This window comes from Anolis carolinensis, chromosome 3 (genome assembly GCF_035594765.1).
Source record: "Anolis carolinensis isolate JA03-04 chromosome 3, rAnoCar3.1.pri, whole genome shotgun sequence".
In the NCBI taxonomy this organism is placed as follows: Eukaryota; Metazoa; Chordata; class Lepidosauria; order Squamata; family Dactyloidae; genus Anolis; species Anolis carolinensis.
In genome coordinates this window covers 112,198,723-112,225,830 of record NC_085843.1, presented here as the reverse complement: position 1 = coordinate 112,225,830, position 27,108 = coordinate 112,198,723, and the positions used below count along the sequence as shown (strand labels likewise).

General features: G+C 39.2%; 1 protein-coding gene and 1 pseudogene across 2 annotated transcripts in view; one reads left to right on the top strand and one right to left on the bottom strand.

Moving 5' to 3' along the window:
- Nucleotides 1-27,108, bottom strand: part of tmem131 (transmembrane protein 131) — an 87,260-nt gene that overhangs the window by 24,336 nt on the left and 35,816 nt on the right. For both annotated transcript variants that reach the window (XM_008107092.3, XM_016992338.2), the window contains exons 4-19: nt 24,114-24,182; nt 20,166-20,289; nt 12,304-12,420; nt 11,235-11,357; nt 10,581-10,661; nt 9,926-10,076; nt 9,782-9,838; nt 9,014-9,075; nt 7,201-7,309; nt 6,299-6,407; nt 5,190-5,343; nt 4,924-5,094; nt 3,061-3,171; nt 2,848-2,982; nt 2,409-2,513; nt 832-918 (exon numbers count right to left, since the gene is read on the bottom strand). In XM_008107092.3, coding sequence (XP_008105299.1) covers nt 832-918; nt 2,409-2,513; nt 2,848-2,982; nt 3,061-3,171; nt 4,924-5,094; nt 5,190-5,343; nt 6,299-6,407; nt 7,201-7,309; nt 9,014-9,075; nt 9,782-9,838; nt 9,926-10,076; nt 10,581-10,661; nt 11,235-11,357; nt 12,304-12,420; nt 20,166-20,289; nt 24,114-24,182 — 1,765 coding nt within the window. The remainder of the gene's footprint in view (nt 1-831; nt 919-2,408; nt 2,514-2,847; nt 2,983-3,060; nt 3,172-4,923; nt 5,095-5,189; nt 5,344-6,298; nt 6,408-7,200; nt 7,310-9,013; nt 9,076-9,781; nt 9,839-9,925; nt 10,077-10,580; nt 10,662-11,234; nt 11,358-12,303; nt 12,421-20,165; nt 20,290-24,113; nt 24,183-27,108) is intronic.
- On the top strand, nt 25,939-26,929 carry LOC100564975 (ADP/ATP translocase 2-like; annotated as a pseudogene).

The window sequence follows — 27,108 nt, the reverse complement described above, 5'->3', positions numbered from 1 at the left end:
CGCCAACCATCTCCCCGAAGAGACTCGGGGCGGCTAACATGGGGCCAAGCCCAAAACAGAAACAAAGCATAACAACTTAACAAGCATGTGATCCCTAATAATAAAATGGCACCCCCTCCAAGATCTGTTCTGGAAGAAAAGGTGGAGAGTACTAATGAAGTAGATGCAAATTCATGCCAAGTTGCATTTTCCACACTTTTGCTTCCTTCCTACTTTTAAGAGACATTCCAACTGTTAGTAAGACGTTTTCCACAGCAATTTAACATAAACCTGTGGAACACTCAGATAAAGTTCATTTCTAGAACTATTCTTTTTTATTTGTGCAATCAATAAGAATTGTGCCAACATCAAAAATAAAATTCCAAACAGAGCTTCCCCCACTCACAAATTGGGGAAGAAATGATATGGAGTGCAAGTATTTCAATTTCCGAATGAGAAACAATGTGAGAATATTTCACTTTATCTTCAACGAGCTAAAAAACAGCCCACAATGTAATGTTGCAATACAGATTATTTCCCACTTCTAATTAAAGGATCTGGAAAATAAAAAACGGAAGTAACTATTACATAGTCTCACAATATTTTTGTACAAAGTGGTTACTTTGTATTGGGCAATAAGACAGTGTAACATATCAACCAACATTTCCCCCCCCTCCCATATAGGAGGGGGAAAAATCATGTTTCTTGTAGGGGCATCCATTCTCATGGAGTCAGGCATATGAACCAATGGAATCATTGAGATCTATTAATTTCAAAAGTACAGAAGAACAATTTTCTTATGACACTTGTCTTCATCTCTAAACAAAAACTAAGTTTAATAGATTAACTTACTGGAAAGGAAGGTGGGAGAAGAATGTGTTTTGGGGAGCATGTCAAGGAGCCTACAGCAATTACAGCCTTCACAGGAATTGTTAAGATCTGCAGAAAGGAAGAAAAGCCATCTTAAGGGTAATCAAACCGATCCTTGCTTTATCAGTTTTTACTCTTAGCTCAGTTACTATTTTTTTTTCCATTTGGCAAAACTGATTTTTAAAAAACGAGCACACATGCCCTGGGCAGTGGAAATGGTACTGCATTTATACAAAAATTTCTGAATGTAACAAAGTGTAATTCCTCAGATAATGTATCTGCAAACCTATAGGCGGAACATCAGAAATAATATCGCTGTAATAAAAGCATACTATTAAGAATTTTCTGTAAGATTAACTGTCCATCCAAAAAGAACTATGTGTCAAATTTGTGTTATCCTTAAAGGAATTTGGTATTCTTTTAATGTAGAACACAGTGCAAGAAATACCAGGATAACACCATTTCATTCTCAGAAAGCAAGCACACGGACAGAACAAAATGAAACCATACAAAGAAGTTGTGACCTTGAAACTTTCGGTATTGACATAGATGCTCAACAGGTCAGAAGACACTAATGAAATAGAATACTTCCCAAGGACATATTTAACAAAATATTTGATACCAAAGGCAGAAATAACATAGAAAGAATGGGGATACATTCCTACATCCCCAAAAGAAGAGTAGTTCAGCATGTTTTAGTCATTTAAAAAATTCAAAACAAACTATATGCACATGAGAATGAAACAATCAGGTCATATAGCACTTGTTAAACAAGGACATGTGCAATCAACCTTCCAGGGACTATTAGAAGGCGTTTCCCAAAATTCATCCAAGGATCACATTTCTTATGCTTTCATTTTGGTGGCCAAACCTGGTTTTTAGAAATGCTGGGGGTGCAAATGAGATTAACATAAATGCTCTCCCATTTTCTTTCTGTTTTGCTGTTCATGCCTAGTAACAGATTCTGGAGACAGCTACTGTTCACCTTGCTTGCTGCAGGAGGCATACACAGCTGCGGTAAGACTGGCTATAGTAGCATCCCATTCTTTCTTAGATCAACTTTTATTGCATTGTTTACTGCAGTAAACAACACTGCATCTTGGAACTCAAAGATCTAGGTTTCTCAAGTCCCCATTCCCCATGCTGAAGTTGTAAAACACATCTAGGCCAGTGGTGCTCAATCTGTGTGGTCCCCAGATGTTTTGGCCTTCAACTCCCAGAAATCCTAACAGCTGCTAAACTGATTAGGATGTCTGGGAGTTGTAGGCCAAACACTTGGGGACCCACAGGTTGAGAACCACTGATCTAGGCAGAGGGCAAAGGGGGAACTGTGTGTGTGTGTGTGTGTGGGGGGGGGGGGGTGAGAAGTGTAAAAGGACTTTGCAAAAAGGAGCTGCTTTACCAGCAGCTTTGTGAGCTTAGGTGTGCCTGCAGTTTACAGAGAATGAAAAACCAAACTTAACTAATATTTTCTGTTAATAACTAACAATTGTTCCTTTTAATGTATTCTGTTTTTATTGCCACACATATTTTTCAGGACCAATACAATTTAGAAGTACCTCATAATCTGTTGTGATTTGAATGGCCCCATCATGAATTCCTTCAAGTTCTTTTGGTAGTAAGTTTACTCTGAACACTGTGTAAGAACCAGGTGTCAATGTTACCTGTAATACAATATATATATATTCTTTATCTGTTTTAGTTTCATATTCCCCAAAATCTAAAAAAATTAAAGTTACAACAACATTTAGCTAACATATAACTCTCCAGTCTTAATTATCATCAGTAACTATCGTACAAAGACTGATTTCGATTAATTACATGTTTTTTTTCCAAATGCAGATGGGGAATCAAGAAGTGCTACAACTACACTGTAAAATTGAGATGCATATCTATATTTGGATTTTAAAAAAAGAACTTTAGGAACTGAATTCACGTATCTCATCTCGATGCTACATCTAGCTATAACAAGGGATGTTGACAAAAGGCATTACTTACAGAAGTTTGATCCAATGCACTGGCCTTTTCCAGGTCTGGAAGACTTGCTATTATTGCAGTTCTGTTGCCTTTTCCAGCAGCTAGGAGTTCTATGGTCAAGCCATCACCCATCACATGCCAACTTTTAATAATCAGCTTGAAAAGGACAGAACAAGTTTAGTAATAAACACTTACCATTTAAAATATAATGAAAAAGTAATACCTTTCACTTACCTGAATTGGATTGCTATTAATGATTGCCAATAAAATGCTACTAGTTTCTGTGGCACTCAGTATACCAAAATCTATGATCTGTTCATCAAGTTTTGGGGGTAGAACAAAATACTGGGGAAAAAGAGGAACAGTAACTGTATTTAGATGGTGCTATTGTAGATACTTGTTATTGCCAGGGCTATTGCTGATTCTAACATGCTTGAACCTGTCTGAACCTGCATCTTCAAAGCTACAAGAGTGAGCAACATCCTGTGATCACAGAAATGCTTAATACTCTAGAACAGGGCTTCGTAAAGGCAGAAAGCACTGCTCACAACTGCTTTCTGCCCAAGAAATTTTTATGTGACTCCAGGTACATAGGTATACAAAATAGGTTTAAAAATCCCACAAAAATTACTGATAAATCAGCATTCCCAAGGCTTGCTAAACAGGCTGATTTTCCATTTTATGAAGTGGAGCTGAAGCATTTTCTGCAAAGTCTACTGTAAACACTGCATGTTGCTAACAGATTTGGTAAATGTCTAGGTGGCATTCAGAAACCTCTTATTGTTCCCCAATTTTGGAATCCCAACACTGAGCTAAGGGGACCCCATTTGTGGTTGGGACTCATAGTTTAAGAAGATGTACTCTAGAACACACAGGGAAATTTTTAGGTAATATCAGTGAAGTTTGGGCCAGATCCATTGTTGACTGGGTTCAGGGCTATCTGGATAAGGGTGAACTACAACTCCCAGATCCAAGGTCAATCACCCCCAAACCAGGCCTGTATGCACAGTTGACCATGTTGGGTCTGTGTGCCAAGTTTGGTCCAGATCTGACATCATTTGGGTTCGGTGCCTTCTGGATGCAGGTGAACTATAACTCCCAAAATCAAGGTCCACTCCCACTAACCCATGCAGTACGTTCAGTTGGTCATGGGACTTCTTTGTGCCAAGTTTGGTCCCAGTCCATTGTTGGTGGGGGTCACAGTACCGGGGAAGATACTGCAAGTCCCATTATCCGTGGCAAGTTTGGTTCAGATCCATTGTTGGTTGGGTAAACAGTGCTCTCTGGATGTAGGTCAAGTACAACTTCTGTAAATCATGGTGAATTTTCTCCAAACCTCTTGTTCAGTCGCTGATCAATTCCTCTGTTAACTGTGTGCCATAGGAAGGCGTAGGAGTGGGTTACGGTAGAGGCAGTGTTTGGGGTCATGCAAATTAAGGAACCCTGGGATATCCATTTTGGAGGAAACACAGAACATCTAGATGAAATTGTCCCTGCATGAAAGCCTTCACTTGGGTGGGGGGCAGAATGGTATTTGTGGAGCTACATGTTCATGGTGCTCACTATAACCTGCATGCCAGTGGAGAGAGGACCACTGGTGTCTCCTGCTCAGTGGGAACTATAGCTGTTTGTGGAGGCGGCGGGAGGCTGTCTGTGTAAGTGGACACTTCCTCCACATATACACATATACATTTTTCACTTTTATCATGCATATAGAATAAGGAGTAGCTCACAGGTGCTATATATCAGCTAAATCTTGCCTCTTAGCATTCTTGTGGGACAAATAGCTCAACACTATAATATGAATGTCACATTTTCAAAATTTCCACATTACCGTAATATTTTCCTTTTAATTAAAGTATGATTAGTAATTTGCTGGTATAGAGGATTTCCAAGACAAAAAAGTATGTCTATTGGCTTGGGTAGATTCTACGTTTGGTTTCATAAACCACTACAACAGCAACAAAATAACCTCTAAGCAGTTCTGAATCTGTTTTCAACTTCTTGATGAACACTGATTATTCAAGGACTCAAACAATGGGAAACATCTTGTTTCTTTAAAAATTAAAAATCCCTTTTTAAGTGCAAGATACTTACATCTAGAAATCCAGTGTATGCTCTCACAGGTAGATGAAATTTAGAAGCATTGGTAATGAGCAAAATATTGTTATCAATGTGCAGAGATGAGAGAGAAGCCACAAAATAAAGTGTGAAAATGTATCTGGATTCATTTGGTGGAATTAACACTGGTTTGCTGAAGTTCTGGATCTAGTTCAAGAAATAAAATTCAAATTACCGATGAGTCCGATTTGTGTAACATTTTATAGTAAAGAAAGACTGTGATTCAAAATAAGTGGGCTTACTTTAAATGTTGTTTTAATTTCTTCTGGAAGTATTATATCATGAATGAAGACTGCAAAATTGAATGTATTTGTTAAATATATTGATCTTTCCACAGAGTCTTCTGGACTATCACGGATATGAAATAATGTGGCTGCATGATCAAATCCTAAGTATCTATATCAAAATAAGAACATCAAGGTATAGATCTGTACTGCTTTAAGTGATAAGATCAGTTCACAGTACACAGACAACAGAGTTGGCTAAGCAATCTATGGAAGACTAAATTATTTTCTTAAGATTGTTTCTTTCACTTCATGAACATCACTGCATGCCTAAGGGTATGCAACAGTTCTATTCTTGATTCCAATGATCACCAAGTCCAAATTCACACAAACGTTTAAAAGCCTCTCTCCTGTGTTCTACTATCACAATCAGAAATAAAATTCATTAAAATTAATAACTATTTTCTGTAGTCTTAAAAACCTGAACAAACGAATGAATGAATAAATAGTTCCTTAAACGCCTTTCAGAAAATCAACATTTTGTCAGTTCAACAGTAAATAAATCTAAAGCCAAGTGAGAATTAGAAATAGAGAAAGGAACTGGCAAAACATCAGAGTACTCCTTACCTAAGAAACTGCTATAGAATTAATCATTAGTTGGAAGGTGAATTGTGAATTGGAAGGTGAATACACCCTGCACATATTCATTGTACACATGGTAAAGCTAGCCTATTTGTATATATGCCTCATACTACTTGCTCAAAGTTCAGTTCTTCAGATCACACCTTCTTGCATCTATGCATAAGCAATGATCCCTGGCAACAAGCCACCACTATCTTGGCTATCATGTATAGTTTCCCTACCCCAGTCCTGTTTGATCAAAAAACTGTGCTATGAAGGCCAGGTTAGACATCCCACCCCCACCCCCTAGCAGCTCTATGTCCAGGAGGAAAAATAAAAATATACAGTTGTTATCCAGTATCCATACATTAATTAAGGCAAGACTGATAGAGGGGAACAGGACTTGTTTCTGTTTGCTACTATTTTGTATATAATGTGACGAAAAATGATGTGCAAATTCAGACATGTAACATTGCTCTTTTTAATGCATTCCAGCATACTCTTACCCATCTAATACTTCTGCTTGATATGGAATTTCAAGTTTCGAATAGCTCTTCTCTTTTGCTTTAACAGTTATTTTTCCAGAAAACTGTGGAGGTCGTTTTGCTTTTGAGGCTATAAATATAAAAGTTTTCAGTGTTACAGCATTGGTTGGCTAATAACTATTATGCTCTATTTTGAACTCTTAAATATTCTGTAACCATGGTACTCAGTTAATCTATTAGGACAAGATACTCTTTAGTTCAGAAATCTGAGCATAATGCTGTTTATTAGCTACGCACCAAGCTTAACTGGCTTCATAACAATAATAGTATTAGTTTTATTTCTTGCCCGCCTCTCCTCATGGCTCGAGGCGGGTTACAGCATCACTAAAATATAAAAACCATAATCATTATAAAACACTCCATAAAATAATGTATTAAAACATATTTACATAAAATGCATATTAAAATACACAAAACAAAAATTAGGCACACAGTGGAGTTTAAAATTCATCATTAAAACTGTCTATCATAAAACTTCATGAGGGTGGTAGGTATATAAATGGCACCTCATACTGCTTTACGTCAAAGAAGGACTTCTAATGTCACCCCAGTACTCTCTCTACTCTTTCTGGGCAGTGAACAGCAAGATGGAACATTTAGAGCTTCACAGAATTCAGTAAACCAAATAGATAATAGAATCTTTGCTTCACAAAAGGTATGTAAAATCTGCCTGCATTAATTAAGCTAGTCTAACCAGTCTATTTTGAAAAGATAAACAGGTAGAGACCCCAAGCTTGCTATCATTAGTAATATATTCAGCCACCCACACATAAAGCATTCCAATTACTAAATGAGTAGGACAATATAGTTTTCAAAACATATTAGTCATCAGCTAAAAAGGATTGAGAAACTCCAGTGCTTACCATCAAAACTAATACTTGCAACTTTGGTGTATTTACTTTCAGAAGCTCGCAACGTAACCGGCTTGAAATGTACTGTGATAGCTTCATTTTGTGGTGTGGGTCTAACACTCTGGAAAACAAACAAAGCATAACTTAGCCAATATTTACTGATACAAAACCAGGCTGCAAGTGCTTTGATTTCTTTAAGTTTTTGTAACAAAGAGACAAATTATGGTGGTCTTTCAGATTTGTCTTGACTTCCAATTTCTCAATCCAGCAAGCCTGGTAAATGTGAGAGTTAAAGGGAATTGTAGTTCAGCAACAGAATTCTAAGTACCATGAATTCCAGTGGGATAAACACCATTGACAGGACAGATTCCTTCTGGAAACAAATATTAATCTAAAAATATTAAGCATACCAGCTTCCATGCAGGCCTTTTAAAAGCAGACCTGCTGTCTGAAAAGATGTCTGCTCAAAACAATGTTAGACTTCTCTTCATAACGAGCGCATAAGAATGAACACGCAGTAAAAAGCATATTAATTTTAAAGTATGCTTACAATGCAAATGTAAATAAAAGCTAAGGTTTTCTGGAACACAAACAGAAAAGCTCTTTAATATTATCAACTTTTATTTTTCTTTTAAATCTGAGCATTTTTTCATAGGACTCAATATAAAAAGGCTATACAAAGCTTTTTTTATTCCTATAGTAATTGGCAACAATAATATTAGAGAGTCTTGAAGGAATTTAGTTCTACGAATATCTAGATTAGATTTCTGCTAAATATAGTCTTGGCCTTTCTCATGACATTCGCATGAAGTTTCTTCCTTGCCTCTAAACTGTTGGAAGAGCACTCCAGATCTACTCCTCTGGTGTTGAACTCTATCCTCCTCCACCAGATCACTGTGTTTACATGGAAATATGAAGAAAATGTTTTAGCCTTCCACTGATGCTTGATGTTCTCCTGATTCCCAAAGATTACTTTATAGCAAGAACGGCAGTAGAAATCTGAGCAATAATCGAAGCACTAGGACTCTGCAGCATGAGATCATACATATGTAGCCAATATTAAGCAAGAATGGGGGTAAATATCATAGAGTACAGTTGTCATACAACATTACTTTAGTGCCTTGGCTCTATCATATCCAGCTCAGTCGTGTACTCTTATTAAAGGGTAAAGAATGAAGTCCCCAAGCAGAAGTCCCACGTTTATGAGGTGCAGCATTGATCAACATTAATGATTCCAGTTCTTATAACAAAGGCAATCTCTTTGCCATGAACCTAACAGTTCAGAGTGTAGAACACAATATCCTATAACCCAGAAAATAGGAAACAGGCCAGAATTATGAATTTATGAAAGATTCTCTAAGCCTGCAACCAACATCTGCAGACTAATCACATGTTAGTGCCCCTTCATAAAGTTTGTGGGTATTTATATTATATATACTATATTTTTATAAGAACAATTTTACCACTGAATATAATAAAAGCAAAACTAGTGAGATACTTTGTGGAATATACTTATATGTCTCTGAGTCTGATCTAAGCTCACAGAATTGTATGATATCAGTTTCCAACTAAACTAGCAGTTAGAAAGAGGGAAGAACAAACATCAACCCCAAATAAATATATGTACAAGTTTAGAAATGTTAGTTAAAAATCAATTTAAAAACCCTGCACCAATTTACCTTTTGGATATTTCATGTTGATCAAAATGCAAGTGGGAGAATGGGAGTCACTAAACAGAACTCAGTTTTTGGCACCTTATCCCTCATGCTCTTTTAGATATACAGAAAAATAAAGAATATAAAGAATAAAATTGGACAATACTTACTGTTATTGGTACATCCTTTGTCCCTGAATTTAACAAGTGTAGATTTAAAATTTTGGGCAGATCTGTTAAAATCCAATAAAAAGGAACTAAGGCACTAGACTGAATTCTTTTAAAGTAACATTTCAGTATGAGATGTTTATCACCATTATCCAAAGTAAGTAATTTACTTTACAGAATGACAGTCATTAATTTGGAAGCAGTTTCAAAGAAATCCTCTGCATACTTATCTCTAATATGATTACTAATGATGACCTATATATAGTAGCCCCATTTTTTGAAAAATCATTTTTATTCAATGATTCAAAAAGAGAATCTGTTCAAAATCCAATTTTAAATTCCAACTGGCACAAGCATTCTATGTGAGCTTTAAAAGTAAGCAAATACAATATAGAAGCAGCTGGGGAAAATGGAAATGGTTCTTATTCTATCTCTTCTTCTCTTCACACTGTTTTCTTTATTCAACATCATTTCTATGGTTCTTCACAGCTAAATGTTGTATATTATAACTGTTGGCACCCAACACATTAGTCAAAAAACTGCTGTGGTTTCTGTGTGCACAGGAGCATGCATACTGAGCTCCAAAAATACAAAACAAAAAGCAAACAAACATCTTTCTCACTTCCATCTCTATATACATATTGTGGTGATGCACACTGTGTTTTACCTCTTGCAGTGAAATTACAAAACAGATACATGCTATGCTTATTCATCCATTTTAGAAGTGATGTATTCAGTGTGAAAATTTGCATATTCAAATACAAGTCTTACCTTGTGTTCGTAATGTACCAAAATCCAGCATTTCTGTTGAAGAATAAATTCCTGGGGCTTTAAGAAAGGACAAAATAAGTAAGTCATTTCCCCTACTGCAGCAGAGAAATACATGGAGCAGAGAAACATTACATCTTAACAAACCTGTTGTGACTTCTACTTCTACGGGAAGAATGATGAACTCTGTACTATCGGAGGCATTTGTTTTTATTCGAATGAACGCCGTGTAATTATCTGCTTCTCTTGAAGAAAAGCTGGCTCTCATAACTCCTTTTGTTTCATAGGGGGGAATTTCCTATTAAAAAAAGAAAATTGTACAAAATCAGTAAGGCAATATAATAGAAAGATCGCAAAGCCATTTACAACACAGTTGGAATATGCTGCATAATTATGGCATATTTAGAAATAAACAAACAAAATGCTGAAGAGTGTGCAGGTTTCTCAAGCAGATTAAACCAAATGCCAAGTTTGAATTGGATTTATAAACTATCTATACTCTTAATTGGGCAAGTAACAGTAATAAGTCATTTCAATGGAGATAAGATGAAAGGCCAGAAACTAAATAAAGTCTTAGCAGGTTACAAGTCATATGTATGCTCCATGCAGTACAGATACTGTTTAAACTTAGGATACTTTTTAGCAAAAGCAGTTATCAAGGGAGATTCTTCTTTGGTCTCAGCCAAAAGCAACAATGTAGACATAAGCCAAAATAAATTAATTAGTCATTAAAGATGCCTCAGGACTATTTTTGCAATAATCTAATACCTCAGTATGAAAAGTCAAACATATGTATAATCACCCATAATTTTCGTGTGCCCCCTTGTTGGCCAGTTGGAAGTTCTAGGTGGAGATCTCCTCCACTTGAATACATTTCTACCACCTGTAAAATTAGCCAAAAATAAAATCAGTTTAATTTTTGACAATACATGTCCCCCCAAACCTGACACACTGAAGCACTTATGGAGGAAACATTCTTCGTGACAAAATTGTTTTTAAAAATCTTAGTGCTTTTTCAGTGTTGAGGTATTAAATATATCGACCATTCAGATTATAGCAGTATGTTTAGTAATTCTCCATATTTTAGGAGGAAAAGCTATTCAAATAATTAACAACATCTATTTTGTTTACTCTTAAAAAGACAGCAATAAGATTTCTTACTTGCTTAAATATACATCTAGATTTTATTTTCACCAATTAAAATAATTAACTACCTATATAAAGTCTGTGAACTAAAAATGTAAGTCTCACATGTAATCAACTGTACTTCACCAATCCATTTTTGTCACAGTAATAACTGACTATGATTAATGCAAATATTTTAACAACAGAAAACAGTAAGAATAACATTCCAATCCAAGTCCCAAAACTGAAAGAATGCCTGAAAATACAGGAAAAGTATTAAAATATATTTCCTTTAACAAATAATAATAAATATTAGTTTGCTTTTACTTACCTGCAAAGGCTCACTATGGGGGTTGTGTATATTTATTATAGGAGAAAAACTGCTGTTTACTGGAACTTTTGCCCCAATAAAAGGGCGCAACCTATAGGGGTTTGGTACTCCTATGCCAAACACCTGTTTAAGAAAAAAAAAGAAAGTCACTTTTCAGTACCATGTTGCATGTTTGTACTTTCTGATTCTTTATCTTTAAAGCCCCAAAAATCTTGACATAAAATGGACTCTTTCCCAACAGGCTTGTCTTTGCATGGTATTGTGTATGCTTAAACAAGCTGTTAAAAGACAATATGTAATTTTTCTGCCTTTCATCGTTTATACAAATGACACACAGAACAAGTTTTTCTCAAAATACAATTGTTGTCCACCATTTAGATTAAAAATCCTTTTTAGCACAGAATATATTTAAATCACTGACATTTTCCCTATTTCCTAGTCTCACTTTATTGTTTTACTATGATTATGCATTGAACATTGTCCCTAAAAAACAAATACTACAGCATTATGCTTATTTTAGCCCTTTTCATACAGGTTTTTTTTAAAAACTGAAAATCTTGATCCTGTCAAAATTGCTTTGCTAACAATTCTATTCCCTGTGCCCTTTTAATATTATGAAATGCTTAAAACCAATTTATAAATTGCTACTGTATGATCAAGCTTCAAAGATGTTTATCACCTCTCCGAAATCAAACATACATCACTATTGCATTTTAACAGTGAAAATGATTTACTATCTACTAGATCTATTTACTTGACTTTTGCCCTATTGGATCGCTCCTTTAAAAATTAAATCATGACATACAAAATATTGAAATATCTTTCTGAAATAGTCATTGTTCACTTAGTGCTATATTTTAATATAAAATGTTGTTAGCATACTGCAGCAGAACAATATCTTATTCTATGCTAAATACTTGGAGGAACAGGGTTACTGGGCAGTATCTCACATACAGCTATTACTTTCACTTTAAAAATTTGCCTTTAGAGATCTCTGCTGAACAATGATCTAATCACACAATTTTCAATTTACTGCTCAGTGCATTGCTAATATGACATTTCCTCTTACCTGGTAAGTAAACACTCCATGATTAGATGTGTTAATAAATAAAGTGTTTTCTACATTTCCCACCATTCTTGCAAGAAAAACTACATCAAAAGATGTATTCCCTCCTGGGAGAATTTTCTGAAAAATAAACATCATACACATCAAGACATGTTATTAATCTAAGAAATTTAAGTATTTAAAGCCTGCAACCTGCCATTCAAAAGAGGATTGATGTGTGAAAAGCAAGCTACATCATGATCATTATGGGAAAGAGTTTGCTTAATTGTGCTCCAAGTCCTTCCTTAGGGAAATGAAAATATCAATGCAACTAGTATTAAAAGCGGAATTTAGTAATTTTAGTTTCTCTTTAGAAGAAACTAAAATCACTAAATTTTAGTTTCTCCTAAAATACGTTACCAAAGTACCTCACCAAACTACAAATTTTAGGATTCCACTAGATGGAAACATGGCACTCGAAGTAATAGCAAACAGATAGATCTGTGGATTATAGCCAGACCCCGAACCTCAGCTTGCAATGTATAAACAGCTGGCTTTTTCAGGTTACAATGATTCATTCTTATTAATAGGACTTAACACCCAGAAACATTCACTGCTCTGAGAACAAATCCTCTCAAAAATAAAACCAATTTTCTTGAACTTTTAAGCTACATATTTGTCATGGGACCAATTCCAAGGGCTGAATTTGCAAGCCCTGGATTTGGAGCCATAACATAAACAATCCTGAATGCCTCAGGAAAGCACCTGGCAGCAGAGCATGGGAACTCGGGGTTGAAAATCTAAACAATTATAATGAGTAGTTTGTGTGGGAATAGTAGAAATGTGAGACAGGGGGTGGGATTTGGTGATGATATTTACGTGTGGTGTTACGTTGCTACCAAGGTGATAAAATTGCTTGTATGTAAACATTATGTCATTCTCGACTTTTCCAAGTCGTGTGTTCTTCAATAAAGATCGGTTCTGATAGCAGCTGTCTTTGATCTGCGTTCATGCTGGTTGTTTGAAGTGAGCAGGACATTTAAGTCGAGAATCCCCATTCTCACCCTCCTGCGGAGCCGCAGTGAAGTGGAAATGAGTGGAGGGGGCGATCAAAGCCCGAAAGGAGCAGAGGGGCCCTTGCCAGAGGCTCGGCCGCTGGGAGAGGAAACGCTACAAGCTATCGCTTCCTCTACCGGATACCCCAGACCGAACGGAATTACCCAGAGAATCCCCAGAGGAGGAGAGAGGAGGGAGAGGTGTCTCAGCAGCTGCAGAGACCAGTTGGGGGTCTGGAGGGAGCATGCCGGAGACCGTGGCCCTACGGTTGTCTATCTTGGAGACCAACCTGTCCAGGCTGTCGGAGACCGTGGGAAGATTGGTGCCGCTGTTGGAGGAGAATCTCCAGAAGGAGCCCACTCGATACGGTGCCGAAAGAGAGCCGAGTAAGGACGAGGCTTGGGGCCAGAGGGGCCAGCGCGCATCGACGCAGAGCCCGGCGGCGGCAGGCGGCGACGGAGACGAGGAGTACTGGCAGGAGATGGAGTTCAGGGAAAGGATGGCGCGCGAGGAGGAGCGCCAGCGAGCCTTGGAGACTCTGAGACCGCCAACTCCAACAGTACTACCGACCCCCCGAATGGGTGTCGGGGTTGAAAGACCGCTGGGACCAGGGATCGGCTCCAGCGGGTTAATGGATGAAGGCGAGGAGGAGCCGGAGATCCCCGAAGACGGGGAGGATGCCCCGTACGGCGAAGGAGTGCGAAGTGCGGGGGCTACAGCAGGACCTGCATTCAAATGGGTGGAAGGGCCGACAGCAGCAGCGGAATCCCGAGGGCCGCGGGGAACGACCGCTGGGCTGGGACGCGGAGTGATCAAAGGGCCAGCTCAGGGGAACCTGATGCAACCCCTCCCCAGACTACCCATGCAAAGGCAGAGGGCTGCAGAATGGATGCCTAGGAGAGAGGAGCTCAAACTAGAATTCGGAGGGGAATCTTCCGAACTGAACTTTTTCCTCATTGGCATCAGAGGATACATGGAGGACAATGCACACACATTCCCCTCCGAAGGAAGCATGGTGCGGGCCATTGGTAATACTCTGAGGAGGGGAGCGGCCAGCTGGTATGTGCAACTACATGCCAGACGCGACCCGTGCTTGAGGTCAGTGCCCCAATTCCTCGCCGCAATGGAAAACCGATTTAGAGACCCGCTGGAGCAATTGAGGGCTCGAGACCAACTAAAAGGAATAAAGCAGAGGGATAAGACGGTACCCGAGTACGCAGAAGAATTCCTCCATCTCGCGGAAAGGGTACCAGAGTGGTCCGAAGTGACCAAAGTGGAAATATTCAAAGAGGGACTGCGCCCCGAGGTGTTTAGTTGGGCGGCACACAGAGATGACCCAGAGACACTACAGGGTTGGATTCAACTGGCAGGGCGCGTCGAATCCACCCTGTCCCAAGTAAAGCGCTTCCGGAGCGGCGGCGGCGGCAGCGGCCAGCAGAGACCGGTGGCGAGGGGTCAGGGAGAAACGAGGAAGCAGGAGAAACCCGGAGGGAGGCCGGGAATCCCCTTCAAAGGAGACGACAACAGACCTAAACCGGGATGCTTTGTATGTGGGAAGACGGGCCATCGGGCGGCAGAATGTTGGGCCCGAAAGGGAGAACCGCCCAAAGCCTCAAAGCCCACGCCAGCAGCCGGGAGACGAGCGGAGGAGGAGGTGCGAGAATCTCCGGAGAGGCTGGTGAGTCAAGACAAACGCATGCTGGTGGTGCCGATCTGCTTGTCGGGGTTAGAGAATCGGGCTACCTGTAGAGCGTTCGTGGATTGTGGTTGCTCTAGGAACATTATAACTCCGGAATTAGCAGGGGCACTAAAGTGCCAGCAGATGCTGCTTGACTCCCCAATTGCATTTTCGCAGCTAGATGGATCAGTTGCTGCTGGGGAAGTATCTACGAAAGAAATACAGGGGATCCCATGTAAAATTGGCAAATGGGAAGGAAGAATATCCTTTGTGATAGCCCCTATTGCCACATACAATATCATACTAGGGATTCCATGGCTTGAACAGGCAAACCCCGCAGTGGATTGGAGAGGAAAGAGCCTGGCATTTAAAGAGCAACAAACACAATGGGAGATAAGCAAAATAGCAGAGGAAGAGAGCGAGGAAGATGAAGGGGGGGGAAATAGACCAAGAACTATTGCCCCCTGAATACAGGGACTTTGTGGATGTGTTCAATCAGAAAGAGGCAAGTAAATTACCTCCCAAAAGGAATATAGAAGTAGAAATCGAAATAACCCCAGGAGCAAACTTACCAAAACCAAAAGTGTATCCCATGTCTGTCCAGGAGAAGGAGGAATTGAGGAAATACATTGATAAGAATCTGGCGCGAGGCTTCATTAAGCCGTCCAGCTCCCCTTTGGGAGCCCCAGTGTTATTTAGGAGAAAGAAAGACAACTCTTTAAGACTGTGCATTGACTATCGAAATTTAAATGCAATTACTAACGATAATAAATACCCTATGCCCTTAGTAAAGGATCTGATTACCGTGTTAAAGAAAGGAAGCATATTTACCAAACTTGATTTAATTGAAGCTTATCATAAATTAAGAATCAAACCCGAGGATACTTGGAAAACTGCATTTTCCTGCGCATTCGGCCATTTTGAATATAAAATTTTGCCTTTTGGATTAAAAAATGGAGGCGCTTGTTTTATGCAGCTTATAAACGAAATCTTACATCCACTATTATATTGAGGAGTATTCATATTTTTGGATGATATCCTTATCGTAAGCGAGGACAAAGAGCAACACATTGAACTAGTCCGGGAAGTTTTGCAAAAACTGAGGGAAGCAAAACTGTATGCGAAACTCTCCAAATGTGAATTTAATAAAACGCAAATTGACTTTTTGGGGTATCGAATATCTCCGGAGGGGTTAGCTATGGACCCATCCAAAGTGTCGGACGTAAGGGAATGGGGAGTGCCTCAAACCAGGAGACAATTGCAATCGTTCCTAGGATTTGCAAATTTTTATAGATCATTCATAAAAGGCTTTGCACAGATAACCGCACCCCTCACAGAACTTTTAAAAACAAAGGGGAAAGGGGAGACAGCGAAAGTGAAAGCCCCTGGCGCCAAGTTGAGCTGGACGCCAGAATGCCAAAAGGCTTTTGAAACCCTAAAAGAACGCTTTACAGAAGAACCTGTCCTAAAGCACCCCGACATTCAAAGCCCTTTCATAATACATTGTGATGCTTCGGATTGTGCATACGGAGCAGTACTATTGCAAAAAGATCAAAATGGGAACTTAAAGCCTTGCGGATATTTATCTCGGAAATTCAGTGAAACTGAAAAATGTTGGCCCATATGGGAAAAGGAAGCATTAGCTATATTAAAAGCCTTGGAATGCTGGCGACACTTCCTCGAAGGGAGTGGAATCCCATTTGAAATTTGGTCTGATCATAAGAACCTCCAGTACTTACAGTCTCCTCGAAAATTATCCCCCAAACAAATTAGATGGGCACAATATTTTAGCAGGTTCGATTTCCAATTAAAGTTTTTCCAAGGGAAACAGAATGTTTTGGCAGATGCTCTTTCACGCATGCCTCAGCACGAGGACATAACCACAGCAAAAGAGGGAACGTTATTTTCGGAAAGGCAATGGGGTTTAGCTGTCAGTACAAGAGCGCAGGCTCAAAGGGAGAGCATTGCTACTGTCAAATTTGAAGGAGAAGATAGTTGGGAAAAGGAACTGAGGCAGTCATATGAAGGAGATCAGTGGATCTTATCCAACGCGGGAAAAGGGGAGCAGAAGGGAGGATTTTGGTTTGTGAACAAGAAACTGTATATCCCAGCGATATTGAGGATTAAGATTTTGCATCGTTTTCATAATAACCAGAGCGCTGGTCATATGGGGATTACAAAAACGACGAAGGCGATAGCAAAACACTGTTGGTGGCCAGGGATGAGAAAGGACATAAAAACTTATGTTATCCAATGCGATGATTGTGCCAAAAATAAACCGAGAGGAGGGAAACCAATGGGACTATTACAAACGGTAGCAGAACCTACCAGACCTTGGGAATGTGTAGCCATGGACTTTGTGGGAGAACTGCCTGTTAGCAGGGGGCATCGCTACATATGGACAGTATTAGACCTGTTCTCTAAGCAGGCCCACTTTATAACACTGGCTAAACTACCATCGGCAGAGAAACTGGCTGAATTATACATAAACCACATTTACAAACTTCATGGATGTCCCAGTAGAGTGGTCAGTGATAGGGGTGTTCAATTTACAGCAAAATTCTGGGAAAAATTCTTGGAAATGCTAGGAGCAGAAAGGAGCCTAAGTTCTGCTTTTCACCCCATGACAAACGGGGCGGTAGAACGTACTCAACAGACGCTGGGGCAGTTCCTTCGCATGTACTCTAATCTGAGACAAAATGATTGGTCTAAGTGGCTAGCCTTCGCTGAACTAGCTTTTAACTCTACCATACATTCCGCAACAAATAAAACCCCCTTTGAAGTAGTTTACGGGTATGAAATCCAGCCTCTGCCCCAATTGCCAAGGTGGGCAGAGGATGAAGAAACAGGGGCAGGGAAATGGAAAACTCAAATGCTCGAATGTTGGAGTCAGGTGACTGCATCCTTGAAAGAAGCACACAAAAAGTATAAAACATTCGCAGACAGGAAAAGGGTGGAAGGCGATAAACTGGAGAAAGGGGACTTAGTGTGGTTAAGCACACAAAACATCAAATTGGGGCTACCTTCAAGGAAACTAGGCCCCAAATTTATTGGACCTTTCAGGATACAGGATGTGATAAACGAAGTGACTTTCCAATTGTCCTTGCCAAAAAGTTTGGGGAAAATACATCCAGTATTCCATCGCAGTTTATTGAAAAAGTATATGGGTACATTGGACAAAATGGATACCTAGTGTTCTTGTTTGATTTATTTCAGAGTCGTGATGGAAGAAGCACGGAAGAGGAGGACGAAGAAAAGGGGGGCGCCATGTCATGGGACCAATTCCAAGGGCTGAATTTGCAAGCCCTGGATTTGGAGCCATAACATAAACAATCCTGAATGCCTCAGGAAAGCACCTGGCAGCAGAGCATGGGAACTCGGGGTTGAAAATCTAAACAATTATAATGAGTAGTTTGTGTGGGAATAGTAGAAATGTGAGACAGGGGTGGGATTTGGTGATGATATTTACGTGTGGTGTTACGTTGCTACCAAGGTGATAAAATTGCTTGTATGTAAACATTATGTCATTCTCGACTTTTCCAAGTCGTGTGTTCTTCAATAAAGATCGGTTCTGATAGCAGCTGTCTTTGATCTGCGTTCATGCTGGTTGTTTGAAGTGAGCAGGACACATATTATTAATTTGTTTAGTGATTTTATACCTCAGCATGGAGCCAAAAAAGGCCTAAAGGAGTTTACAAATTGCTGATTTGATAGTTTCTTGACTTCAACCTTACAATCTCTATAAGATGTAGCACATAAGGAAAAGGAACAGCACTGGAAGGATGGCCTACTTTTCTCTCCTTCATAGACCACAGCAGTGGCAGTTAAGATGGAAGGACAGCCTTTTCAATAATTGCAAGGGCCAAGGACAAGCCATCTACCTTTCTTAAATTACATTGCAGTTCCAATATTCACTTGAATCAATGAGCATAGAATGAGAGTTTTGAATGAAACAGTAATCAAAATCTGGTTCATTGTATATGTGGTTGTAGGTAACTATTTCAAGATTCCTTTGTATAAAGCTCAATTTAAGTTATACATTTGTTACAGGAAATTCGAGGGGCTTTTCTATGCAAAAAATCTGGATTGATGCTAGAAACAGACTACAACACTGGCTTGCAATTTTGAGCACTTGGAGTCAAGCAGTGTGGCAGTGGCCATTTTTAATAGAGGCATGTTATATAAGTCTATAAATAGGGGCATATTGTATAAGTCTATAAAATTCCTGCATATTGTTGCTGAAAGCTGGTCGGACTGAAAAGGTGAGGAAGCAGGGATGGCTGCCTTTCTTTCTCACAGGCACCATTCACATGTCACAGGTACTTAGGGTGCAATGTTGTTTGGGTTGCCATAATGACATTATTAGTATTTTATTGATTGATTGATTGATTTACATCCCGCTTTATCTATCAAAAAGAGACTCAAAGTGGCTAACACTAAAAACAATACAATATATAATTTAAAACCTAAAAATACACAAAAATTAAAATAGGATTAAACACTGAAACTACTAAAAATAAATAGCCTAAAACCATTATAAACCCATTCACACACCTAAAACACTTCACAGCACCCATTGACTTGGTCTTAAAAATATTTATTTAAAAGTCTGCCTATAAAGAAAGGATTTTGCCTACTGCCAGAAGGACAACGGGAGCCCATTCTGGCTTCCCTTGTCAGAGTGTTCCAGTTGAGGGGCAGCAATTGAGTAGGCTCTCTCTCAGGTCTTCACCAACTGTGATTGCGATGGAGGTGGGACCTAGAGAAGGGCCTCTCCTGAGGATCTCAGGGCCCAGGCAGCTTGATAACAGGAGATATGATTTGCCAAATATCCATTCCCAAATACGCATTCTTGCTTGTGAGTACTTAAGTTAAAATATGTCTCTAAATTTCACCCCCTCTAGATATGCCTTTAAATTTAACCTTTGACTTATTCATGAATGGCAGTAAAATCTATAATTTTGGCCCCAAAACCTACCCTCATCTTACGTATGAACTTACACATGAGTATCTTCAGTAAGTGTGCATTGAAAGTCAAGCTATTTTCAGTCACAGATATATTGTAGTTTGTCAAGTAGATACTGAATTAAAATCTATTATGCTGGGTTGAAATAAGTTTGCAAATTAGCATGAAAAACCAGAGCTGGCTCACCCTGTTTTGAAAAAAAGATGCATGAAAATGGGAGGTTGTTGCAGATATTGATACTAATATAATAGTTTCTTCTGAACTGGGATTGTGCAAATAAACTTTTTCCATTTTTGGCATCCCAACTGGCCTGTGTGAAAAGAACAAAGACAATTAGTAATACTGTACTTTGTATTTTTTTAATATTATGGTTGCAGCGAGGATAATTTAGTACATCAAGAACCTAAGAAAAATTGTTCTGGTATATTCAGCATCTCTGAAATCCCACCACCCTATAACTTTTTACATTGTTATTTCATAGCAAGCAAATATAGCATGTTATATTACTCCAGAATATCTAACCACTTAAATAAAAATAACCAAATAGGATTCTTTTTAGATTAGTGTTTGCAACTGTATCTTAATGATATCTTTAGCTGACATATTGCAAACAATTTTATTCACAGAAGATTTTATACCCTACCTTTTCACTATGAATTGATCAATGGAGTGGACTGAAGCTCAAAAAAGAAAAAAAGAGTGCTTTCTTCTGGAATTAATTCCACAAAGAGACTGTGGGTACATGAAACATCCCTATCACTGCTGCATTTTCCACTCTGGGGAAAAATAACATTGTAGCTTATGACTCTCATGCCTAGAATTCAGCATTGTGGCTGCTGTCCTCAATTCTTTACTTTGGGATATAAAAGCCTAAAACTAGATGATGGAGGTGCAACTGTTTCTTTCAGTTGCAGGAAATACCGTGTGGATTATATTGCTGATTTAATTGAATGGCTGGAAAATTACTATTTAGAAGAAAAGTTTACACAAACTTCAAAATTCACATAATCTCCTGTAAATCAATTACTAATATGTAACTCACAAGTTTGACATGAAGTTAAGTTCCTAGCAAATCAGAAAATAGATTTCTAAGTGAAAATCTTTTCCACCCCACCTCTTTTGATATAGTTTAGAACACAATGAATTTCAACTCATAATTCTACTTTGAAAGTGGCTGTAATAGCTGTAAGGTGTGTTCCTTGGTCCTTTTGGGTCACTGTTACATCTGCATCTGATTGGATACAGATTCAATGAATGTAATCTTAGGTATTGTTTCTCCTGTGACAATTGATATATTGCTGTATATGTAACCTGAGAATATGGTTAGGACTTTTTAAGAGATGAGATTATAACACCATTATTGAAAAGCCTCTCACTGGAGCTCATCATACTGGATTATCATTCTTCAATATTTCTTTTATTTTGGGAAAAGGGTCTACAGCAGTGGTTCCCAAACTTATTTGGCCTACCACCCCCTTTCCAGAAAAAATATTACTCAGCGCCCCCTGGAAATTAATTTTTTAAAAATTTAATAGCAATTAAACAGAAAGATATATGTATTAATGCATATGGCAAATGCACCTGTGGCCATCACCGCCCCCCAGGATCACTGCAGCGCCCACCAGGGGGCGGTAACCCCCACGTTGGGAATCACTGGTCTACAGTATCGCTGGGCAAAGTATTTGGCCCCATGGATTGTTTTAATGGCCCCCACTTTTGTACCAACAGAAGTTTTATTTGTACATTCATTTATTAAACTACAGTAGAATTCCGGTTATCCGACATAAATGGGTGGGCGGAATGTCAGATAACCAGAATTTTTGGATAATAGGGAGGCCCTATTATCCCCTCCCGGCAAGTGTGGGCACTGACCTGAGGGATAAGCCTCGTCCCTCCGGACAGCGCCCGCCCCATTTAGGGAAGCCGGGTGCGTGTTGCTAGGCAATGCGCACCCGGCTTCTCCAAAGTGCGGATGCTAGCCTGAGGGACGAGCGTCATCCCTCTGGCCAGGGCCTGCCCAGTTTAGGGAAGCCCGGTGCTTGTTGCAAGACAACGTGTACCTGACTTCCTCAAAGTGCGGGCCCCGGGTGCTTGCTAAAGGGAAGAGTCTCGTCCCTCCGGCAAGCACGTTGGACAATACGGTAGGTTGGATAACTGGAAGTCGGATAACCGGAACTCTACTGTATAACATAATCAGTAACAGTTGGCGACAGAATGTGCAGAGATATTGGTTTTAAAATTGTTGCATCTGACAATGCTATCAAATAATGAGTCCTGATCTCCATACCTCATATCTACTCCCAACCAAAACTAGATTTGTTCTTGGTTCAGGGAATAGGAATGGAGATTGTCACTGTCAACCAACCTTCCAGTAAAACACACACACAAACACTCATTGAATTGGATTAGTAAAACTGTAGGCCCTGATTTTACTCTTTTTCTTCACGTAGGCCTAACCAAATGTTATGCTAAACTGGTAAAGGAAAAGGAAGGAATTTTGAACAACCATGGGTAAATCCTCCCTTTCCCTACAAGAGGTTTATTTTGCAAACAGAATTAGGCAACACTAAATTATTGAAAACATAGACTACTGAACTGAATTCATTCTAAACTCTAGCAATATGAAGAAAGCAATATGAAGACTGACAAATGCACACAGACAATGCCAATAAAGAACACGACCTCTGTTTTTCTTAAAAAAGGAACTGATCATTCAAATATAATCACCATATAGTAAAGGTAAAGGTTTCCCCTGAAGTTAAGTCCAGTCATGTCTGACTCTGGGGGTTGGTGCTCATCTCCATTTCTAAGCCGAAGAGCTGGCGTTGTCCGTAGACACCTCCAAGGTCATGTGGCCGGCATGACTGCATGGAGCACCGTTACCTTCCCGCCGGAGCGGTACCTATTGATCTGCTCACATTGGCATGTTTTCGAACTGCAAGGTTGGCAGGAGCTGGAGCTAACAGCGGGCGCTCACTCCGCTCCCATATTGTACTTTAATATATCCAGGATGAACTTTAAAGACTGACACATTCATCTCTGTTCAAATTTACTTTTAATTAGAACACTGAATTTAAACATGAGTATTCAAAGAAACCAAACAAATGCAAATGAATTTTACAATATGATTGTATAATATTAATTAACTAATAGCAAAGTATTGTATAATTAACTATCAGTGAAGATTACAAATTAATTAATATATTTATAAAAAGTTATTGTGAAAAAATGACCACATCCCCGAACTCTATAAAGGGATTTGCCATTTTCATTTTTGCTTCATGTCAAATTGGATACCACTCTGTTTATGTATAAATATTACAGATGATGCATTATTTAATCGTAATTCCATTGTACAATTGGTTCATTGTCAAATATTTTGTGGCCAAATTAGATTCTTCTCTAATAGAACAACTCCTCAAAAAGAAGTATGAAGACATATAAAGGCAGTCCCAGAATTACAAACATTTGACTTACATACGACTCATAGTTAAGAACAGGGGTGAGACAACAGGGAAAAATCTACTGCTAGGAAGGTAAATTCACTCCTGAAACAGTTATCATGGGGAAAAGGTGTTTCCACTGAAGCTTTATCACCAATCTTTGTTTTCACAACAAGCCAAATTTTTCAAAATCTAATTATCACAAGGACAGAGTGAGGTGAAATCTTCTGAACAGAGGCACAGACAGCAAAAAAACAAACAAAAAAACCCCACTACACTTCCCTATGCTATCCAAAACTTGTGTGTGTGCGTGTGTGTGTGCGCGCGTGTATTTGGATGGAGTTAAAAATGTATCTATTCCAACTTGAGAACAAACCTACAGAACCTATCTTGTTCATAACTTGGGGGCTGCCTGCAATGTATTCTTTCTACTTTTAATTCTTCTACCTTTCCCCCCTATATACTCAATTTTTCTCCATTTGAGAAATCAGTGAGCACAAATTTCAGCAATTGTACACCAAATATTTCTATTTATATTTTGTCTTAGTCAAAAACAATGCAAAAAGAACAAAACTGACACACTTTTCATCTGATTTGATAAGTAACCATTTTTTTAGTTATCTATAAACAAAGAATTCAGCCATTAATTTCTTGTGGCTTTCTTGTGCTAGTCAAAATGTTTCCAACTTACTGTTGATGGAAATCCAGCATGGGTGGTTCAAATCGAATAGGCCTGCAATTCCCTCGATACATAGATAAACTGTTGGAAAAGAGAGAACAGAACAAGTGAAGATGATACACAAGGTTTTTAAAAATTATCTAAAATTATAAAACTTTTCATCAATACAGAAAATTCTACTATTGCCAAGTAAAATAATACTTCTGGTAAGAACATTAATTTTCTTACTACATCCTCTGTTTCTCTTGATAACAGACTAGATGTACACAATGTGCTAGGGAGCCAACAAGCAGTGGACAGATTCTGATGACCAAAAGTTAAACCATGACTTCATATTTTGGCTTGTCTGGAAGTCATTAATTGTGAGTTTCCAAGTTCAGATGTAATGGGCAAACTATGATTATCAAGAGTTCCTGGCTTATTTTGCTACTCCTGTTAAATAAATAATTAAGAAGCTAATTCAGAGACAAATTTAAGCCCCATTTGACTTTTTTCACGTGGGCTTTTGAAGCCCCCCCTGCAGGCACTGCTTTCGGGCTTTGGCTTGGGCAATTCAGCTAAAAGTAGGAGTGATTTTACAAATGTTCACTTTAGCTTAAATCCTTCTGGTATGCTACATTAGCAAAATGATTTATTATGTTAGGACAGTTCACTTTATTACGATTACATAGTGCCTGTATCTTGCAGTACCTACAAGAAAACTGGAAGAATAACAATACAATCTAAGGTATTGCTAAAGAATTGAACATGATTTGTATCTGGGTAAGTGTGTAGGATTACAGCCTAAATCTTTTTTTTTAAAAAAAAAATTAAGAGCTTAAATATAAACTATAATTTATTTTACAAAAACAATACATAGACTTGAAAACAAACTTAATTGAATTGTGCAGCTCAAAATTGGCAGGCACAAGGATATTACTGATTACTTTTATGTAACTGTAAAACCACTGGGTATAACATGAACATCACTTCAAAGATTTAATAACTGCTAAGAGGGATAGATAGTTGAGGAAATTAGCAAGGCTCAACTACTTAAGAGATCTAGTTACAGTTGCCTACAGTGTATATGTATACTCGATTTCCTGAAACTCAAAATCAGCACTTTTCAAAATACATCTACCAAAGGCAACTCTAAATACAGTTTCAGCCTGACATACATAAATCTGTTCCTGTTTTTATAAACCTAGAACCAGAAAAAAGTAAGCATTACTATTTTCACCATAGTTATGCCCATATTAGTGTATATTTTCAGTACAATCTAAGTCAGATAGCTGTTGTTAATTCTGTAGCTACAAAAATGAAAATTACATTAAAAGTCTTCTAAACTCCTTCAGATTTGTAAATCCTATATTGCAACTAAAAGTGGTTGTAGCATTATCTTTCACAATGTATATCTACTCCTTTCTTAATACACATAAGAAATGCATGTGTATCTATATATATAAAAGAGTGATGGAATCGCGGCACCGAGCAAAACAACAAAACTACAGGCCCCCCAACCTCGTAATTTGACAACACAACCCATCATCCACGCCTCTAGGTTGATACAACAAAAAATTCCATCAAAAACCTCCACGGGGCCTTAAAAACCCAGCCGTCAGCCTGGCTGGAAGGCCCCATGGTGGTCGGAGGAGGGGCCTCCACGCGGCGGGCCGTGGAGTAAAAATTGTCAGGCCGCGGTGGGGCCCAAGCAGGCGTGGAACAACCCCCCCCCCAGCGAAGAGCCACCACGGCCTCCTTCATGCACCACAGGCCGGAGGGAGGCCCCCCCCCCCAAGAACCACCTCAGCCTCCTGCCAGCCGATTTAGCACTCCAGCGCCGGCGGCTCTTCCTTTCCGGCGTGCATCCTGAGCCACGCCGTCCTCCTCCTTCTCCCCTCCGGCAACAGCAGTCGAGCCATGGCGGACGCGGCCCTCTCTTTCGCCAAGGACTTCTTGGCGGGCGGCGTGGTGGCGGCCATCAGCAAGATGGCCGTGGCGCCCATCGAGCGGGTCAAGCTCTTGCTCCAGGTACAACATGCAAGCTAGCAGATTACTGCTGACAAACAATACAAAGGAATCATTGATTGCGTAGTCCGCATCCCTAAAGAGCAAGGAATGCTGTCCTTCTGGCGCGGGAATTTAGCCAATGTCATCAGATACTTTCCCACTCAAGCTCTCAACTTTGCCTTCAAGGATAAATATAAGAAAATTTTCTTAGGAGGAGTAGATAAGCACACACAGTTCTGGAGATATTTTGCTGGCAACCTGGCCTCCGGCGGTGCCGCTGGAGCCACATCTCTCTGTTTTGTCTATCCTCTGGATTTTGCAAGAACCCGCCTGGCTGCTGATGTCGGAAAAGCTTCTGGTGACCGAGAATTCAAGGGTCTGGGAGATTGCCTGGCCAAAATCTTCAAATCCGATGGCTTGCGGGGTTTATATCAAGGCTTCAATGTGTCTGTCCAGGGTATAATCATCTATAGGGCTGCCTACTTTGGGATTTATGATACAGCAAAAGGTATGCTCCCAGATCCTAGGAACACTCACATCTTTATCAGCTGGATGATTGCACAATCAGTAACTGCAGTCGCTGGTGTAGTCTCCTATCCCTTTGACACTGTGCGCCGTCAAATGATGATGCAGTCTGGCCGTAAAGCAAGTGATATCATGTATTCTGGAACAATTGACTGCTGGAGAAAGATTGCAAGAGATGAGGGTGGAAAAGCTTTCTTCAAGGGTGCATGGTCCAATGTTCTTCGAGGCATGGGGGGTGCTTTTGTTCTTGTCTTGTATGATGAATTAAAAAAGGTCATCTAAAAAGGCATGTTGCTAAAATTGTATGTTAAATTGACAGATCATGTAGAAAACTTAATATTATGGACCATTGACCTTCAGAACAATTCCTGTGAAGTCTTGTTTATCAGGGCCAGATCATGTTTAAAGTAGGACTAGAAACTGCCTTCAGTGAACTGATACACTTTGTAATACTATTATACAGGCATCAAAACAGACAGTTCAGTTACTAGAT